The sequence below is a fragment of the Cyprinus carpio genome, chromosome B12 (genome assembly GCF_018340385.1).
Source record: "Cyprinus carpio isolate SPL01 chromosome B12, ASM1834038v1, whole genome shotgun sequence".
In the NCBI taxonomy this organism is placed as follows: Eukaryota; Metazoa; Chordata; class Actinopteri; order Cypriniformes; family Cyprinidae; genus Cyprinus; species Cyprinus carpio.
The window spans coordinates 5299473-5321572 of NC_056608.1; the positions used below are offsets into that span (position 1 = coordinate 5299473).

Here is a 22100-nt window from a genome sequence, read left to right on the forward strand (position 1 = left end):
TTTTGTTTTAAATTTATTATACTTTAAATTATCATTTATTTCTGTGCTGCACAGCTGAATTTTTAGGATCATTATCACATGATCCTTTAGAAAATCATTCTAATATGATGATTCATTATCAAAGTTGGAAACAGTTCTGCTGCTTAATATTTTTTTCAGAATGTGTGATACTTTTTTTAGGATACTTTGATGAATAAAAAAAAAAGAAGCTATGTTTTTAAAATATAAATATTTTGTAATAACAATATACACTACTGATCAGTAATTTGGGGTCAGTAATATTTTTTTTCTTCCTTTTTTTTAAATAAAATCAATACTTTTATTCAGCAAGGATGTGTTAAATTGATAAAAAGTGAGTAAAGAAAATATATTATGAGAATATATATTATTATAATTTTTTTTTTTATTTTGAATAAATGCAGTTCTTTTTAACCTTTTATACATCAAATATATTAGACAGCAGAACTCGTTTCCAACACTCATAATAAATCAGAATATTAGAATGATTTCTAAATGATCATGTGATAGACTGGATGTTACATGTGACACTGAAGACTGGAGTAATGATGCTGAAAATTCAGCTTGCCATCACAGGAATAAATTATTTTTTTTAAAGTATATTCAAATAGAAAAACTATTATTTTAAGTTGTAATAATATTTACCAATATTACTGTTTTTTTTCTGTATTTTTGATCAAAAAATAAATGCAGGCTTGATGAGCAGAAGAAACTTCTTTCAAAAACATTAAAAATAGTAATGTTTCCAAACTTTTGACCTGTACTGTATATATTTGAGATGTTATCAGCAAGTCAAACTCCAAATTGACAGATCTAGCCTTCAGCAATTTTACAGATGAGATCTTGATAAAATACTTATTTCTTCTGTCATCACTGTCCCTATCAAATAGCATCAACTGATAAAAATGATGGTCAATAAAACTGTCTCAAGATGAGACATCATTCAAACAATGCAATTCCAAAGAATAAAAATACATACCTCCTGATGCCCGTAGCCTCTCCTGTAAGGAGATAACAGTATGGAAATAAAGTCAGTAAAAATGTTTAGATAAAACCTTGATATTTCATATCTAGAAAGTGTTTTAATTTGTTATCTCAAACTGGACTGTCAGATGTGACAAAGTCTTTAAATGTTTAGCATATTTAATGCATAAGATGAGACAGCGTTTCTTTAAGATAAGGTTTCAAGGACAATGTCTGTTAAGTTTTTGCAAGGTTGCCTCAAGCTCTGATAAATTATGTAGAACTGAGAAGAATTGAGCACGTATGTGTGGATAAATATGCAGATATACAGTAGTCTGAAACAAAACTTTCCGTGAGTATTTCACCTGGAAACTTCCTCACCATTGGATTCTCTGCAGGGAATGGGTTCCGACAGAATTAGTCCAAACAGCTGATAAAAACATCACAATAATCCACAAGACATATTTGTTTAGAACAGTTCTGGACTATTTTTGCTTTTAAACGATGCTTGATATTTGCATATTTCTCTCCTGATTCAGATTAGATGACTTTTTCACAAGATAAAGCAATGTTTTGGATAAAGGACTCATATTTTAGCTGGTTAAAAAGTCTTTATGGATTTGTTTGATGGATTTGCACCATGATGTTTTCGTCAGCTGTTTGGACTCTCATTCTGACGGCACCCATTCACTGCAGAGGATCCACTAGTAAGCACTGGTGTAATGCTACATTTCTCCAAATTGGTTCCAATGATAAAACAAACTCATTTACATACAGTATGGGATGGTGAGTATTATTATTAATAATGGGATTTGTGTTTGGGGGATGTTACTCTAGGGGTCAGTGGTGAGCACTAAGTGGCAATGAAGCTCACAGGCCTCATTGCATAATGAATCTGTGTTAACACCACTGATTCAAAGCAGACAATAAGACAATGACATGCCCATAAAGTAGAAAAGCTAGACACTAGTTCGCTGCAAGGACAAGTGGCACACTGTTTGTTTATCACTCCATGAATGTTAACACCCTTTAATGACATTAGACATTATCATGTGTGACCATGCTTGGCACGCAAAGACAACCTAAAAACAAACAAACAAACATTTGATTACACTTTATCAGGTGTGTGTTAGGAGTACAAAGGTTTTTTATGGAGACTGGCCAGCATTTCCTAAGTGGCAGGACCATTTCACTGAAAGCGTAGCAAATGAAATTCTCTCCAGGCAGCAGATCAGCAAGAGCAAATTACAGCAATTCTTCCCTGATGTGGGCATAATGAGGGATGCAAATGAAGATTTATCTCTTAACGATAATATGCGACTTTCAAGGGACATTTGTTTTGTTGACTTTTCCCTCTGGACGATGTGAGTGTGTTTGCAGGTGTAATGATGTGTCAGTCCTTGAATGAAATATGATATATTACATATGTAATTATAATTGAAGTATATAATTACATACTAATTATGTTATATAGTTATATCAAAGTCAAGGTACAACTGCATTTCCATCTCTCTTTCTCTGTCTCTTTTTTTCCCCAAAAAGGAAACTTACCAAAGCTAAATTAAACCTGCTCTGCTATATTAATTATCTGATCATCTTTTCTCAAGGTCACACAAAATAATTAAAAGATTAAAAATAATTTGCATTAGCTGGCATGTTCTATTCTTTGTGGAGTTTATGTTAATTAAAAGTAATGGGAGCCAGTACCACCAGTGATAGCATATAGAGAAAGGTATTACAAAGGCAAAAATAAAAACAAATCATTTAAAAAAGATTTTGATTATGAATAACATAACAGGATAAACATCACTAATATGTCAAGAGACCCTTCAAAAAAATCATATTTAGAATATAGAAACTGTGTATTCATGATTTGTTTTATAACTATACGTTATGTAGTTAAATGTAGTTATATTCTGTACTTACTGTTTATTGCACTTATGGTTAGATGCTAACTGCATTTCGTGGCCTTGTACCTTACATGTGCAATGACAATAAAGTTGAATCTAATCTAAAATGTTAGAAAGTATTTTAAAAGGGCTGCACAAAAAAAAATCACAATTACAATATGCAGATTAATTACATATAATCACATCAATATGTGATTAAAACGTGTTATCATGTTATAGTTTTGTAATTAAACAATTAATTAATTTGTTGACAGCACTAATTTTAGACATGCATTCTTTTCTGAACTGCAGTTTGACTTTTGCCATCTGCTTTGCCAGTGTTTGAAACGTTGACTAAACAGACAATATTAGTGACAGATGAATCTTGTTTGATTGTGCTAATTTTAACGCACAGAGAGCTTCCCTCCTCCCTCTGATTGCCATAAAGATGTTTGTTTGTTTGTTCCCTAACACTGTTAATATGTCATGATGGTACTGCTAGTCCTAATGGAACATGGCGCTACAGATTAGAAAAACAAATCATGATATGAGATGGGAAAGTATGGCTTGATGTGGGTTATCTGCGAAGAAAATTTGGGTATTTACTAGTTTTAGTAAATCATCACCATCACAAAATAAGTTCTAAATGGTTTAATACATATTAGAAAGAAAATAAAAATTACAACATTTAGTATGAAGACCAAATCGGAATTCAAAAGGCAAATATTGACGATGGTTTTTGAATCTCTTAAATTTCTTTCATATAATAAAACCAAAAGTACATAGCACACATAACAGTGAGGTGAAAAAAAGGTTGGAGTCTATATTAAGGGTCTGAATTTATAGCAGAAATTTAATAGGGTAAGAGGTTTAAAACAAAGCCTAACCAGAGTAGCGGAGTCAGGTACAGTGCTGCCCACTGTAAATGCAAGGTGCAATCATTACAGAAACAGAACATGAACAATTTTCAAAGGTCATTGAGACACTTCTGAATATGCTACAGCACAAGAACAAAAACAATATGGTATAGCTGTCTACTGCTGCAAGTCAACAATTATCGGATGTAATGGTGCGGCATCCATCCAGAAGTATCATAACAATTAAAGCTGGGATTAGGAGGACATTTGCGGAATCGAATGCAGCGTGTTTCTGTTTAAAAGAGTAAATGGAGGACATATCACCAATCAGACAAGCTCTCTCTTTCACTCACAAACATGCTGCACTAAATTGATTTAGCCGGCAATTACAAGCAACTTGACGACTCAGTTGCCTCTCAAACCTCCTAAAGTGTGCACAGTCACGTATCATAAAGCCATTTAAAATTACAACAAACTGGTTTCTCTTCAGTGCTTTTCTAATCCTTTCTAGCGAAGGCAATTTTCACATCTAGCACAAACAGTTTGCAGTGAATGCTTGCACTGAGAAAGACACATTATACTATAACAGCTGTACTTAAAAATTAATTGATACAGTCTTCATACAATAAAGACTGGCATCCTTTTTTTTTAATTCATTCTGTTTACTTTCACATAAACGACTGTGCTTATATTAATATCCTGTGCCAGATATTGCTGAAAACTGGTAGATAGTGTAAATGTGTCATTAAAGCTTTAGTTCACCCAAAAATGAAAATTATGTCATTAATGACTCACCCTTATGTCGTTCCATACCTGTCAGTTAGAATTTGTTGAAGCATCAAATATACATTTTATATTCGATGCTTCAACAAATTCTAACGGACCCTGTGATGTCACATGGACTACTTTGATGATGTTTTTATTACCTTTCTGGACATGGACAGTATACCGTACATACATTTTCAATGGATTGTCAGAAAGCTCTCATACTAAATCTAAAATATCTTAAACTGTGTTCCGAAGATGAACGGAGGTCTTACGGGTTTGGAACGACATGAGGGTGAGTCATTAATGACATAATTTTCATTTTTGGGTGAACTAACCCTTTAAGGCTATGCTAATACAATTAACAAAAGAAAACATGAGGAAAAAGAAAGAAAGAGAAATAAGAGATTAGTGCATGCAGTGTACCTCAGAGAAAAGCTTTATTGAGGACATTTATCCCATCCAGTGACAGTAACATATAGCCCAATGTTAGGGCATATGAATTGGAGAATTTCTATAAGTAATAGTGTTTTGTGTTCTAAAACATTAAAATGCCTGTATGAAGGTTTATCTCAACTAAATAATAAAACACTCTTGCAAAACTTATTAAAAATACAAAAACTTTAAAAGCACAAATATTTAATTTTGTTATACAGTAAGATGAAAGACAACGATAAGACAAAAAAATGACAAGAACGTAGTGATAAGTCTAAGGGGCCATTCACACAGGACACATTCTTGAGCTGGTGTCGCTGGCACCATACTCTACTATTTGAGGTATAGGAACACCTTGCCTATTGTCATTTCTGCTTAAGTGTGCCGCAAAAAGTGAAGCCGAAATGTTTTGATCACCCCCCAGGTGGCTGGTCCTGAATAGGTCATAAACCCTGCACTCTCCGTGTGACGTGAGTGGGACATGAGACAAACTAAATAATTAAATTTCCTTTCAAATATTTTTTTCCCAAAGATGTTTTTTGTAATTTTATTCAGTTTTACCACACTGATGTAAGTTAAAGAATTCATTTTTAAATAAGTTTGGTTTTAGTTAGTTATGTGATGCTATAAAAATGTGAGTGTGACATCATGATTGACAGCTGAGATTGACAGCTTCTCTAAACGAACTGAGGCACAAACTAGTTGTATTTACCTTATTTTAACACAAGCCTCTTGTACAGCAATCAGCAGACAAAAAATTGGAGAAGTCAAGCTAATTAGAAAGGGTCAGGGGCATGTGCTTGCGATTGACTCTGCGGGTGTGTGGGTGGGATGTAGCTCCACTTTGCTCACTACTGCACAGACTCGGGTCCCGAGTTCACTACTGCGCAGTCTCAGGTCCCAAATCAGCGCAATATGTCCGCGCCCTATTGGGACATTGACGTTTTAATTTTCTTCAATGGAAGAGAGTGGAGGTGCACCGTCCATCTTGTTTTTTTTTTTTTTTTTACAGTCTATGATTCTGCTGCACTCTAGCAAAATGCTGTAATGCTAGAATGCATCCTGTGTGAACCGCTTCTAAGACAGTAATAGCAACATGGACAGAGAGTGTCACAGGATAGTGGACTGAGAAGGAAAGCATTTCTCTTGCTCCTCCACTAGTGAGTTCATGTTTGGATTGTTCTCTGGTGCTGGTATTTCTTGTACAGGCTCCGCCTCTGACACACCAGCCTCTGGTTCGACAGACACTTGTGGTTTGGGAAGAATCTTCGGTGGGCGCTGCTTTTTATCTATTTGACTGTACATGTTGGCAATGGATTTCTCTATGTCAGCTATGTTCTGGATGTTCTTAAGGATCCCTTTGAGTTCCCTCTTGGGAGGCTCGGGCTCGGGCGGTGGTGTGGGCCGCAAGGACACCGGTCGAAGGGATTTGACTGAGGGAAGAGGAGGAAGGACGAATGGAGAAGGAGGTATGGAACGGGAAATGGTTGGTGATAAGGGAGGTGGGAGAGGAGGAGGAGGTGGAGGGGTTGGATGGGGAGGGTCTGGTGGGGATGGAGGGACAGGAATGGATTGGGGTGGGGGACTGGAAGGAGGTGGAGGTGGTGGGGGACTGGAGGGAGGTGGAGGTGGTGGGGGTTGTGGAGCAGGTACATCTGGTGGGTCTGGGATGATCTCCACATTGACCTCATAAGACTCCACATCGGGATAGGTAGTTATTCTGCTGAACTTCCGCAGCACTGGTGGAGTGGGCTTGTGACTAGGTGGAGGTGTTCCGTCACTCTGGGTAATGATTATTGCTGGGGGTCTGCTGTTATGTCCCATGACTGAAGACTGTGGGGTCTCAAAAACAGAGAGAATAATTTCGGAAGGGAGTGACCCAAGAGAGTCCTGGCCTTGCCTCTGCCTTATGTCCTGCAAGGCCTGCTGCTCAAACTGCCATGCCTGCTCTTTTACTGTCAATTTGGGCTCTGGGTCTTCGTCTACAAGCCCATCAAACCCATCAATCATCTCCTCACTGTCCTTAAGGTCGGACTTCAGCAGTTGCAGCTCCCACTGAACTGGATCCATCGCCACCCTTCTACTCCGTAGGGCTTCATTGGTCTCACACTTGTGCAACCTAGAAGGTAAAGTCCAGGCATGTCCTGAGCCTGTAGATGGGAAGCGCAGGATGGACTTTCTCAGACCACTCATGTTTGGTGAATACATGCCCAGGTGGTACCTCTGATTTTGGTGCTCAGGGCTGCTTAGGGTGCCGTCATCATGGTACAGGGGATTGGTTGTAGTAAGAGGGTTCTCGTCAGAAAGGAAAGTAATGTTGCTTTCTGACTTAGGCAAGTTGTTAAGCAGAATTCCATTAGCGTTGGACAGCTTGTGAGCAGTGATGGCATGGGAGGCAAATGAGCTAATGAGACGCTGCTGATCGCCGTCCTTCAGAACACACCTCTTAGTCCTGCTTTCAGCATAACCGCAAAAAGAGACAAAGATTGACTTAGATGATATGAACACCAAGATAGACGGGGAATTAGGAGGGACGCCAGCTACAAAAAGCACTTGCTTGGAATGAATTTAGTACTAAGAACAAAATGCTAACCAAATCCTAGGCAAACACCCAAAACAAGTTTTCACAGAACAGCGCTAACACAGTGCCAAGCTAATATCAATACTGATCAAGAGAAAGACAGCTGATAACAGTGCTAGACAACTGGAAGCAAAGGATATTCAACATCTTTGAGAAACTATCACAAATACAGCTATACCTTACTTACAGTATAATTTCTACTTGAAACTACTTGGGAAGTTGACTACTATACACTACTATATGAAACACAGATGACTCCCTACTTACTTAGATCTGATATCCAAGAAATGAGAAAGAGAGACAGGGGGAAAAGACAAATTATATGAGTGAAATTAGCAAGACGTGTAATAAAGGTTACACTTTGAAAAAAGGGAAACCTGCCTAACATTAGACACAATCATTACAGAGAAATTAGTCTAAGGGGTCTAATAATGAAAAACTTTACTTGATCTTTCGAATTAAAATGTGACATCACAACAGTTTGCACAATACAACTCTCCACATTACTGTCCATATTTAAACTTTAATGTTGAAAACCAGTTCAGTCATGATTAGGACAATATAAGTAGGACAGACACTATTATGTTATGACAAAAAAATAAGCCAGTTTAATTTTAAGGGTCAGGAAGAGGGTAGAAAATGTTCCCATAATACTAAATTTGGGGCTGGTCACCAAAACTGTCTAGGAATGTATTACAGTATATCAGATGGTTTTCTACTTATCATTCCTCTCCACTGGGGGTATATGGAAGGCCCTAGAACTGTATGGTAAAAAGTAATTAAATTAAACAAGGAAGATAAATGGTCTTGACAGTTTTGGGGTCAAAGGTTACTGAACACTTTTCCAAAAAAAAACAAAAAAAAAAAACAACTACAAACCACTTTTTGATATTCCGAAACCTTCGGGATGCAACACTATGAATATGGCAATAAAAAAGCCACATAGGATTCATTCTTCCAGAGTCCAGTCTTCATGATATTTGGGTTAGATGATCTTTAGACCATTCCTGATAAATGTGGATCTTTGATATTCCATAAAAACGTTCCTGTAACATGCTATGAAACGATAATCATGAAGACAAAAACAGGATGGGAAGCTGTGTATTGCTTTTTACTTTGAAAGCTTGTGATGTTGGGACCACACCCTGAAGGTAACAAAAGAGTTTGGTGATCACCTCAACCTATAGGTTCAAACTTGCGAACTTTTTATGGAAGGCCTGTACTTTTGCATTACCCCTAATGTGTTAGAAATCCTGGCACAGGTAAAAGAATAAATGGAAATGACCTTTACAAAAAAGGAATATTGCCATTGGGTGGAATTTTACCACCCTGAATAGAAGCCCTAGCTTTGTTAAGCTATAAAAACAGGTTACATTAAATCATATCTGTAAATCGTATAAGAGTAATACTGCAAAAACTCTGTGCAACTCTTAATAGTCAAACTAGAATTTTAATTTACTCAAATGATTTTTCCACACACTTCTTGGTCCAATCATACAACTACATTTTGTTAGATTTACTATTTAAACAAGAAAGAAAATGCCAATTTGGTTAGAAATATAGACTTAATTCATAGCCATGAATAAAAAGTAAATATATCCTGTAAAACCCATTACATATTAATAATTATTCTGAATCAGCCAGTGTTTTAAGACATTGACAAGTACATTATAAAGTGCAGAAGGTATAAAACTTACATGGTGCTGTCACCGAGTTCTTCATACAGATTGTTGGTGGCAGCGCCTCCAGATTTGCCAGTGGGAAGTGCCATTTGAATCCTGGCTGTTTTTGCACACTCTGCCTGTCGTCTTCACATGATGAAGTCAACAAGTGGAGCAAAATAAAAGCAATATCTTATATTATGAAAGATTTATGAATTATACATGCACTCACCGATCAAAAACAATATGTTTACAGAAACAAACAAATTTTTGAAACCATATAATTTTCGTCATTGCATATATTTTTTTTTTTTATTATTTATTGCATTCTTTGCATTTTTATTTATTGCAAAGGTAATATTTGAGAGTTTGATGGTTATGTTTATGTAATGAGTGCCTGTGAAGTGGTTTGAGTTTGTAATTTCATAGCATGCTGTCCTTAAAGAACACTTCTAATGTTTTTGAATAATTCGGTTTTGATCTTTTCTTTCAAAGTGCAATTTTACAAGAATGTTGGAATCAGTTTTATATCCTCGGGGGATGTGACAGCTTAGGGAACAAAAGCTATTCTTTACATAAGTTGTGTTCTAAGCACTTCTGTTCTGGTCCTGGGAAATCAACAACCCTTTATCTTTCCCTGGACATTTAGCTTTTTTGGAGTTTCTGAGACACAACAAATTAGATCAGTGGTTCTCAACTGGTGGGTCGCCGACGGCAAGAGAAAAAAAAAATAGTATGCATAAAATGGAATAAAAATAAAATGCAGCTAACCATATAATCTTTCATAGTTAGGAGTGCACAATAAAGAGGCATTTCTAAAAGGGGAAGACACTGCTTTTCAATTGTTTTTATTTATTTATTGTGGATGCCAATGGTCACATTAAATCAAATGGTACTTCAGCTCAAATTTATAGAAGCTAGTAATATTTTGGCCAACATGGACAGGTAGACAAACAAAACTATGAAAAATACAAGATGCTACCATCATTAGTGCCGTCAATGTCTTTTGTGCACTGAATTATTGGCTGTTGAGAGCATAAACATTAAAATTCAAGATGCATTTAAAAACCAAACACTCAAACTAGGTTTTTATTTATTTATTTATTTTATATATTGATATATTCCACTATTGTTGATTTACATTGTTGCATCATTGACTTTTGTACACTTAGCTATTTAGGTAGTGTTGAGTTGCTATTTGATATCCAGTGTAAAACCTGGGCCTTTAAGCCAAACCATTTGAGAACCACTGAATTAAACAATCCTCGAGAGAGGGAAATGGTTAATATATATAACCAATATATCATTAAACATGCATGTCTCAATACGATACTTACTCTTTGAATCTGAAGTTGATGCATTGTAAAAAGAAAAGAAACAATCTATATTAGACAATGACTCATAACAACATGGATTTACTGCACAGCAGTAAGAATCAGTAACGTAAATATATATATATATATATATATATATATATATATATATATATATATTGGATTTCAGCCCCAAAATGTAAAAATATTTTATCTTCTCCCCACAAATATGAATTATATTCATGCCAAACGAAACCCTCAATAATTCCTGAATGATTCTCCTATCTCTAGCACTGATCATGTCATTTTATTCCACATGGCACTGGCTCAGCTGGCACAACATGTAAAACTCGGCCCTTAACCACAGACAGCTTCTTATATTTATTTCTCATGGCCTTAATTAATCTTCTTTCACACTGAATAAACACAAGACCAGACAGTTCCCAAAGGTGTTACCACTGTGAAAAGAAAGAGTGCATATGTTCCTCTGAAATCCCAGTGGATGGAAGCTGCCTGCTTAACAGGATGTTTCAACCTTTACATTTATTTATTTGTTTGCCAAGCGGAGAAATCTGCAGACTGAATAGTCTTCCCACTTCAACCTCATTCCCACACAGGGCATAAAAGCAACACTGTGACATAACATTCCTATTAAAATCTAGCTGGAAAATATGCAATGAATCACAACAGAACAATTGGTTAATGGCTAATTTCACTAAATATTAGGGGTGTGCGATATTTATCGTCTATGAAAATATCATTATTGTTGTTTTGACATTATTATGTAGCAAAAAATAAATAAATAATTAAATAAATAATTGAATTTTAAATATTTATAAGATATGATATAGTTAAATAGGCAATATCACACAAGCAAGAGTGCCATCTTCCCGATCACGAAAAGTTGTATTGATTCTATACAAAAGTTCAACACACAAGAAGCTAATACTGAGTGAGTTACATTTTAGGCACAATTATGTCTGTTGTTTTTTTCTTATATACTCAATAATAAACACTGCAATGTTTCATTCCTGAATAAATCTGTTTTGGAATGAGTCATCTGAGTCAGTGATTCAGTGGTCAACTCATAAAGACAGTTGACTGCTTTATTTCTAAATGAATCAGCTGTTTTGAACAAATTGTTTAAATGAATGATTCAATGAATCACTTATTAAGAGAGGGGCACTTGCCACCACCTACTGTCGGTTTTAGTGTTATATTTATTTATTTAAGACAGGCCTAAACCAGCCAAGGTACCAGTACAAAAACACACTCCGCGAAAAATCCACGATATAGTTTTTGTCAATATCGCACACCCCTACTAAATATTAATATTAAATGCCATTTGATTTAATTAGATCATGAAATTTTAGGCTACACTAGACTATGGTGGCAACACTCACTGTCGGTAGGTAATGATGACGATGAGGATGGCCGGGATACAGCACATGATGATGATGACGGCCAGGGCCAGCAGGGCTCCCTCAGTGTATCCAACAGAATGAACCGCCTTCTTCACGCTCTCCACCACATCCGGCGTACGGATCTCAAGAATGCGTCCTCCGCGACCTAGATAGGGCTGGAACTCCTTATTGATGTCTAATAACTTCCCATCTAAAAACCTGTAAAAACCACAGGAACAGTCACATATAGTATGTGGCCTCGCATATGCTATTGAACTAGTTCTGCAGTGCAAGCCACGTAAATCTGGCAATGAAGATCTCATTTGCCTTCCAGCCAGTGAACAACTGAGTGAATGAATTCAAATTCATGGGCCAAACTTTTACAATAAAGTATAAAATGTGTCTTCTCACTTTTTTAGTGTAATGTAAATGTAATTTGCTGATCTTATACTTACATTGGCTACTATAAAGCACAATAGTACCATTCACCCTGCTGACAGTTAAATAAAACAAAAGACTGAATGTTGTCAGCCTAAGACCTTAGACCTAAGGAGTTTGGAAGCACATACAACAGCCTACAATTCATGATTTGCCCATACAAACATTAGAAACTGTGCTGTCTGAGCACGCTAATTACTGTGACAAAACAGACAATCTGGCTACGGATTTAACCACAAGTCTCATTTTTATGAAAAATTAGAAAATGTCTAAACAAACATAAACATATACTCCATCTGCTTTATCATGCTGCTTAGGTGAAAAATGGAAAAACAAAAAATACACTATGAATATCAGACTATCTAATGGCTAGGGGTGGGTGGTATCTCAAGTAATGCTATGATAAATGTTATACCATGTTAATTGTGTGTATAATTGTGTATGCAGGAAATTGAGTGTAAAATAAAAAAATAAAAAATTACACTGAATGGCCATTTTAACCATTTTTTTTTTTTTTGGCATAATCCAATTGAATTAAATACTTTACAAATGAAAGGTAATTAATATAATTTGATTGGTTATTTATTTATTTATGAACCTGATGGACACAAAACAAATAATGAATAAATTAGACATCAGTGCAAGCTGGTATTTAGCCGAAAACAAGCCAATAAATCCAACATGTATCATAACTAGCTGGTAAAAATGACTCATATTTCTATTTACAGCAATGACAAACAAAATTTTGGGACACAATTTGGGGAGATTTTTTTCTGCTTGGTGTTGGATTCTTCAATCCCAAATCATGTCCACTCGATGCACCATCAACATCCTTGCTTTGACATTTTTGAGACGTGTAGTGCTCTGCATTTTTGCATTACTTGTCTAAATAATATAAAGCAGTTCTTCCCATTTACTGTATAGGTGAAAAACACATCTATATTCCAGTGTGAAGGGTAGATGTATCTCTAGCAGGTAGTTGCTCAGATGTGAGGGAAAGGTCAGGAGGTTAAGAGAAAGAAGAAGTTTGGAAGGGTAAGTTGAATGGGAGGAAGCACTCACTTGAAGAGCTCCTGTCTTGAGAGAGCTCTGTTGGTCAGAGGGTCGATTGCATAAACCATCAGGTCAGATTTTGAGTAGTCCTCCTGTTCATAACCCTCGCCAAAACGACGCGCTCCAATTGACTCCACAACAACTTTAGCTCCTGGGATCTGGTCCTGGACATAGCGCTCTAAAATCCTGCATCGAAAGACAGAAAATAACAGACCGAAAACAATAAATTCACAAACAAACCAAATACATTATATCCACAAAAAAAAACTTTTAATATTTCTAAAATTCTATACAAACATGCTTTTAATGACTGTTTTCACATAGGGCACATTCTCAAAACTATGGACACCTGTTTCTAATAGTGGAAAAAAGTATTTTTCTTAAATATTTTTTTCTTGCAATTTTTGCTTTTACATCTCACAATTCTGACATCGTTTTCTCAGAATTGTGTGATATAAATGTGCAGACTTTTTCCCCAATTGCAAGTTTATCTTTCTCAATTCTGACTTTATAACAAGCAACCACGAGTTACAAAGTCAGAATTGTGAGATACAAACTTGTGATTCTACAAAAAAAAAAAAAAAAAATTAGATTTTGACGTTATAATTGCATATTTATTTCTCACAGTTCTGAGAAAAAAAAGTCAAAATTGCAAGTTATAATTAGGAGTTACAAACTTTCAATTAGGAGAAAAAAAGTCACAATTACCTTTTTTTTTAAATTCAGGGAAGCAGACATGGGTTTTAAAACAAAACAAAACAAACAAAAACAAACAAACCAAAAAAAATTCTTACATACCAAAACAAACAATTAATGTCAAAACACTGAATAAAACTTATTGTGGGGAAGTTAGAGGGATGCTGCATCAAAATATTTGTGTGCTAATTTAAGAGCCCCAAAGCCATTAATTGGTGGTTACATATCAGAGGAAATAAGCTGACAATCAATTTCCACACGATCGCTAACATGCCCAACAAACGCTAATTGCAGTAATCACCATAGCCAGAGACATAAAACAGAAAAAAATTACACAAGAGCAACAATTACTCAGTCTAAATATACCACAAGTGCTGCAAACCCCTATATTAACCATGTTTGTTTGGCTGCACAGAACAGAAACTGTTTTGAATGCAGAGGTACAAGGAGGACAAATACAAAACAAGGCTAAAATGAGTTGTGTGAGACAGTGTCACTTCAAAGCTGGTGTCCTTGTCTTCCTGTAGGTGTCTTTATTTCCCCTCAGCTCACATCTCAGAGCAGCCAGCCCTCCTCAGCCAATTACCTGCAGTGCCTCAGATCCCCCCCCCACACACACTCCTTCACAACTGTCGAGGTGAAATAAGAACATGGGACAAAAAAGAACAGAAGCTGGAATGACTCTACTTGGAGGAAAGGAACAAGGAGCAGATTTGCTGGGGAAATAGCCTGACAAGAGAGAAAGAATGAGGTGGTTTGGGAAAACTCGGGCTGTGAGTTCTGTTATCTGAGTGTGTTCCCACTTGTGTATATACTAGGAATTGAAATGTGTTTATGTCTTCATATTTGCACTGTAATATCTCAACAGGGATGTCTATGTGAAAATGAATATTTTGTCATCATTTAAACAAGTTGTTCCAAAACTGAATTAATTTATTTCTTCCATGGAACAAGAAGGAGAAATTCAAGAAATTCTGAAAAATGTTCATGCTGCTATTTTCCATATGAAGGAAATAAATGAGGATAAAAACATTCTAAAAGCATGATAAAAGTACTCCAATTGACTAATGAGCTATGTTTTCATGGTAACACTTTAGTTTAAGGATCAATTCTTACTAATTCTTACTTATTAGTTTTGTTGTTAGCATGCATATTACTAGAATATTGGCTGTTTATTAGTACTTATAAAGCACAAATTAATGCCTTATTCTGCATGACCATATTTTAGATTGACTAAATATACCACATACCTAACATAACAACTACACTTTTAAAAATGATGGGTTAAATACAACCCAGCACTGGGTAAAATATGGACAAACCCAGCAAATGGGTTGTTTTGACCCAGCATTTGGGTTACTACCCAGAAGGTTGGGTTAATCATTTAACCGCTGGGTCAAAACAACCCAATCGTATAGTGCATATATAATGAATATAGTCGAAGGCCATCAATAAACTATAGAGGATCATTTTTTATCATTTTAATTGAGAGAAAGGCAAGGATAAGTGCTATACCATGGCTGAAAGAGGAAAGTGGGGGTTCTGGTTATTCTGCTTTTGCCGCAGATGTTACACAGTGTAACTATATAAGAGGGGTTGACAGAATCAAGCAGCCCACTGATTTATCCCCAACATAAACATCTGCACCCGCAGGAGTCAAGTACTCATGCGTACATTACAACTTCAAGCGGCTTCTCCAGCTGCCATGAGCGTTGTGTTGGGGAGTATGTCTGGGTGAAGGGTGTGTTTGTATAGAACGCATTACCCAATCAGCTGATCCTTGTTTTGCTCAACTACAGTGGGCGGCACGTTGGATACGACCACCTGCATGTCCAGCTGGTTAACCACTGACACCTGGGAGAAAAGACAAAAATAATCTCTGGTTATAAAAGAGAAAATTATAGCATAGAATGAAGGCTCTGAACTGTAACATTTTAAATATATGCCATTTCTTTGATTGATGAAACTGGGAGACAGGAATGAGTTAAAAAGGAAACTCAATTAATGGCAAATCTCTGCTTACTGTACATTAGAAATAAAGAAATACATAGCATATATCAACCAGCAATTTATAGATTTGTTTATATACACTTGTGTTGTTATACTGCACTAAAAAAAAAGGATCACTTGTTTGCAGTGCCACTTTATTGGATGTTTTATATCTAATGCATTTTTAAAAAAAAAGCAATGCAAGGAAAATTCTCTCATCATTTACTCACCCTGCCATCCCAGATGTATATGACTTTCTTTATTTTGTGAAACACAAACTAAGATTTTTAGACAAATAATCAAATCTAAATTGATCTAAAAATCTTGTGGTTTGTGTTAAACCGAAGAAAGAAAGTCAGATTTTAAATCAAGCTCTGTACTTTAAGAACAGTCTATCTGGCATTAACTAAATGCCCTTACTTCTACATCTTTAACTTGCAGGTTAAGTACAGGTTGAAGATATTGAGTTCTATTGAGAGATTGATTTATGGGTTTAAGTACTGCTGGAACCCCTCAGCCCACCAAAAAAATCAATGCCTCTTTTGCATCAGCTTTGGACGTTCTTCAAGAAAGCTTACAGGGACTGCATTTTTCTAATCAAAATCAGCTAACGGAGTTGCTTCTGCTGTAAAATCACATGATGGATTGCATCTCAAGACAGATTACTGATTTAAACTATAATCAATCTATTTAAACTGGCTTGGGATTGTGTATTTAAAGTGTGTTATTTCTTTCCTTCTTACAACACCAGAATTGCCCTGATTCTGATGCCACCTAATCATTCTGGGTCCTTGATCAAATTCTATGGTACATATTTTTGACAACATTATGATTATTATTATTATTATTATTATTATTATTATTATTATTATTTGTCTTAATTAACCCAAGTAACATTTATTAAAACAAAATGCTGTTCTGGATTTGTATCTTTAACCAGGGACTTTCAAACTGAGGGCAATAAGGGAGTACTAGGGGGTCCATGGAAAAGCAAAAACAGTGGGTAAAAACTCTAAAAAATATAATAATAAATAAATAATTTAATTAATTAATTAATTATTTAAACAAAATTAGTAAATCAATCAAATAAATATATTAACAAATAATTAATTAATTGAAGTAAATATAAACACACTATATTAAAATAAATAACAAATACTACAGTAATTATTTAAATAAATATAAATAACTATTACATCTCACAGTATAGTACCATATTGAGCAGAAAAAAATAATGTAATGTAATAGAAACTGTTAGACAACAGTAAAAATAAAATTTTTTCGCAGTATAAATTGAGTCTTCACCCAAGGGGGGGCTTCACCCAAGGACAGTCTTATTTGGTGTCTGTGGCTTAATTCCACAGATGTGAATGAAAGTGAAGACATGATTCAAAGTTAAGTTCAGAGAGCCAGATGCCAAATTTATGACTGATTTAGTGAACAAGGAATCAAACTGACAACTTCATGACTCTTTTTGTGAGACTTTTTTTGATTCGTTTAACAGAACCTGCTCAAAAAAGTATCTTTTTTTTTCACAAGTCTGTCATTTGAATGAGAAATAGACACTCAACTTTATGCTGCTTGATCACATACGTACCACCACTTGAGCGCTGCTGCTGAGTCCCTTCCCGTAGTCATCGGTAGCAACCACGTCAAATTTGAAGTAGGAGCGCCGCATGTTTCTGTACATGATGGCTGTCTTAATTACTCCTGTGAAGGGCTCAATGACAAAGCCATCTTTCCCGTCAGTAGTTGGGGGGATAATCAGCCTGTACAGCATGGCACTGTAATTCCCTGTGTCCTTATCCACAGCCTGTCAGATACAATAGAGCACAGACATGCTAAAGAGAGGAACAGCCACAAGCTACTTATCACCTACAACACTCAACCTCTGCCGTCGCATGCACTTCCACTTCTGGCCTTTAAGGGGCGCTCCAAGCTCCAATTTCACAGCACCGGCGTCACTTTGGCTCCGTCTCAGCTGAACATTATAGCACTCCATTGCAGTGACAATGATTTATAATGACTTTTTACAAGAGAGGGGAATGGGCGGCTCCACGGACAGCAGGGTGCCCCAGATCAGGCAGAGTCATTAACACAAATGAGACTTTTTCCAATATGCCTTTGAGACCGGTTTCAATAAATACAGTAAGTGTGTATTAAAAGCCCTTGCAAACAAAAGGTCCATCTTTTAAATGGTCGTTTAGTGAGTCTGAGCATGGACAGAGTGCACAACTCAGCGGCAGAAACCTTTGATCGCCTCTGTGGCGCAGATCTTGAGTTGAAACTGTGAAATTGAATTTGTATTTTAACAATAGTCTCCTTTTCTTTTCTTTCTTTGCATCTCTATCCCAGATGAAACTCATGGAACATCAAAAAGTTTCTCAGCAATGTTTCTCAGAAGGCCGCTATTTTTCAAATATGTATGGAAGACCCGTTTCAATGGACACAGTAAGTGTGTATTGAAGGCTCATGCAAACAAAAGATCAGTCTTTTAATTGGTCATTTAGTGAGGCTTAGTGTGGACACAATGCACAACTGACATAAAACTTTGATTATCACTGTAACAGAACTTGAGTCGAAACTGTAAAAATGAATTTGCATTTCCACAAAAGACTCTTTCTCCGTTCATAATGTTTCTACCTTAGATTAAACTGGAGGAATATCAGAAAGGCAATATTTTCTTAGAAGGCCAATATATTTTTTTTCTAATAGACCCATCTCACTTAATACACGTAAGTGTGTATTAGAGGCATTTATCGAGGCTGAGCGTGGACAGAACACGCAACTTGGAGTCGAAGCTGTGAAATCGAATTTGTATTTCCGCACAAGTCTCTCTTTTTTTTCTTTCTTCTTGTTTCTACCTCAGATTAAACTTGAGGAACATCAGAAAGACAGTGTTTTCTCAGTATGCCAATAGATTGCTTAAACTAATTATCAGATCAGGACAGAACAATGGATGCAGGGCTAATCGGAGAAAGCGTTTCCACAACACAAAGCAGTTCTTTCACAACATCCTTGTCCTTAGGGTTGGCAGGGCTAGGAACGGTTTCAATTTTCTCGCCTTTTTCCTCCTCAAAACTATTTAAAGAGGGATTTCAAAAGTAGATTAGTCTAATCTACGAACCCCTGAGCTGCTTGAACAAAAATCCATAGTAAGCGATTTCTGCGACACCTGAGAAATGGACAAAATGCGTAATTGTGTATGTCAAGGCAGCTTCGACTTCATATCTCAGATGTTTCTTTGAGTAAACAGGAGACATTGATGATGGTAATCTGTATTCACAGTGAATGTGACCCTATAAAACCCTGGACTTCTGCTGCGTGGCTTAACTCAGTCTGGCTAATAAGGTCTCCTTGAACGAATGCAGGACGCCAGGCACCCGATAGCATCGCTGTCGCTGTTCTTTTAGTCTGTACATGAACTTAAGGCAGGGTGAAGCCATATGAGGTGAATCCCTGTCTGAGGGACAGCATGTGGCCCGCATGTCTGATTTGAGTAACACTGAGGTAATTACATGGACGACTTTTACAGGTTGTAGTTCTGAGGCCAGAAACGTACTTACTGCACGCAAGTACGTAAATGTAGACACTTGTGGAATACATTGCAATTCTGATACCACAGTAAAAATTAATATATGATTTTAAACACTTTGAAGTGAAAAGTAAATTAGCCTTCAAGAATATCTGAAGAAAATAAAATTTTAATTATTCAAGACAAGAAAACCATAGTATATAAAAAAAGAAGAGAGGAACCAATTACAAACAACTGAACAAATAAAAACAACAGAACAAAGACACTAATGAAATCAACAGTGCTTGGGAGTTTGCTGGGTGTTTAACACAAATAAACGGTCTGAAACTGAAAAAAAAAAGTAATTAAATGGAAAAATTTAATTATACACAGATACTTAAATAATTGTTAAAGGGGGTTTGTAATTAAAATGAATAATAAGCTTTATGTATGTTCAGAAGTGAAAAACCTATTAAAAAGTTATCCATCCAGGAGCTGTTGTTTGATTTATATTACTGACACAATAGAGAGTGACAGGTCTATTGTAGAAACATTAGGAATATACTGCTACTTTTCAAATTCCTAGCACTTCTGTACACAAGAGATAGTGTCAAATCTGTGCCATTAAACTGGATTACCAGTTATTATTTACAGTAGGTATTTAGCCATAAACGTAAAATTTATGAAACTTTTACTATGCCATGACAGGAGTATTTATTATTATTAATATTATTTTTACAAATATCTGCTATAGTGCAACACTTCAATACTGAGAATTAAACTGGTGTATTATAAATCACACAGAAATGTATAAAAGCATTGGCAAAAGTCATTGTTAGGCAGAAAAGTACTAGTAAAGACAAAGAAAACAAAGGCAGAGGCACAGCATCTGGAAAAGGACAGTTTGTGCTCTAAGAGAAAGCCTGGCTGATTTATGAGGATCTTTTCCAGAGTATGCGGTGCCCTTGTCCGTGCTTTTGACAGTTGTGTTGAGATCTGTATCAGCGGGCCACCGCAGCCATGACATTTTAAAAGCTGTCTCAAGATGATCCAATCTTTTAGACCCCAGCTGGGCACACTTAAGCTCCTCAGTCAAGACTAGCAATCTGATCACCCAGAGAACAACACCTCACATGGACATAGGAACCGACTCACTTCAACCACCAGCACAGGGGAAAACTAGCATAACACATCCTCTTTTCTATGATGAATTCCTAGCGTTTTTCCATTCCAATCACTTAAAAATCATTCTGATTCAGACCAGTTCACTACTGAATCATTCAGGCCAATGTGAATCAAAAAGAATCAAAATAATTAAATTTTGCAAACAAGTTTTTTTCTCTATGCAAGAGCAATAGCAAACCACTGAAATTTCAGAAAAATGTATATTCACCAAAGACATGCCCATGACTTTTACAATTTGATTAATATCCATGACTTTTCCAGGCCAGGAAAACACACTTTTAAAACTCCCTGATATTTCAGGTCTTCCATGACCGTGAAAATGGTTGATTTTCTCCTGTTGAAGAACTGAATTATTATTCAGTGCTGTGCAGCTCGGAATTGCTTCCACTGGTGTTGGACTGACATTTTATCACATGTGTAGGAACCAGTCAATTAAATTACAATTTGCTTTTAATCCTGCTCCTGACATTCTGATGCAATACGCATCACTTAGTGAACAGATCCTTGGCTTATCCATGTGAGTGCTATCTGAAGCCTCGTGGATAGAGTTACAATCCTGCGGGAGAAGACACTTTACCTGGACCTGTAAAACAGAGGTGAAGGTCTTGGCATCCTCTGCAACCCCACCGAGGTAAAAGGGCTTAGTGAACTCAGGAGGATGGTCGTTCTCATCGTGCACATCGATGAAGACCTTTGCTGTGTTGCCTGAAAAAAAAAAAAAATTCACTAAATTAAAAATGATGATCAAATGAAGTGAGGAAAAGCATACAGAACATCCAAGAATATCTTATAGCATGGCTCAGTTTTTTATATACAGTAGCTTTTGAAATAAAAAAAAAAAAAAAGATCAGTGAAATTTGTGATTTTATATTTTGATAGACATGTAATAATCATGATCAACAGAAGAGATAGATCTTATCTTCTGTATTGAAACACATCAGAGTCAAAATGATTATGGAAAATGAAAGATTGGATGGAGGCAGCTCTGAATGCGAGCTTGCAGTCAATTGAATGATTAGCAGAGTTTAATCGGACTAAATGATTGGATAATGACACCGTTTCATCAGATGTCATTTTTGATTAAAAATTACAAGTTTAGTTTTACATTTATTAGTATCATTATTATTATCATCATTTAAATGCATCGTTCACAGTAAGGTCCATTATATGCATTTAGAAAATAGGATGACATTTTGACAAATGCAGTCAACATAACAGTAATTCATTTTTTTTTTATGTCTTAATTAAAACATAGCTTTTAACTACAATGAAGTAAATATCAAGTCAAAACGTGTAAAAAAGTATGATATTTTTGTATGATTTCTCAATTCAGAGGTAAC

General features: G+C 35.9%; 1 protein-coding gene across 5 annotated transcripts in view; it reads right to left on the reverse strand.

Annotated features, from left to right (window-relative positions):
• Nucleotides 1–4830: 4830 nt before the first annotated feature.
• The window catches only part of LOC109063877 (protocadherin-15-like), a 192879-nt gene continuing 175609 nt past the window's right edge, over nucleotides 4831–22100 (reverse strand). For 2 of the 5 annotated variants that reach the window (XM_042735020.1, XM_042735019.1), the window contains exons 26-34: nucleotides 21338–21465; nucleotides 17659–17874; nucleotides 15838–15926; nucleotides 13386–13562; nucleotides 11886–12104; nucleotides 10507–10515; nucleotides 9206–9316; nucleotides 7776–7781; nucleotides 4831–7379 (exon numbers count right to left, since the gene is read on the reverse strand). In XM_042735020.1, coding sequence (XP_042590954.1) covers nucleotides 6038–7379; nucleotides 7776–7781; nucleotides 9206–9316; nucleotides 10507–10515; nucleotides 11886–12104; nucleotides 13386–13562; nucleotides 15838–15926; nucleotides 17659–17874; nucleotides 21338–21465 — 2297 coding nt within the window. In that variant the 3' untranslated portion in view covers nucleotides 4831–6037. The remainder of the gene's footprint in view (nucleotides 7380–7775; nucleotides 7782–9205; nucleotides 9317–10506; nucleotides 10516–11885; nucleotides 12105–13385; nucleotides 13563–15837; nucleotides 15927–17658; nucleotides 17875–21337; nucleotides 21466–22100) is intronic. The other 3 variants (XM_042735017.1, XM_042735016.1, XM_042735018.1) reach the window with 2 other exon arrangements.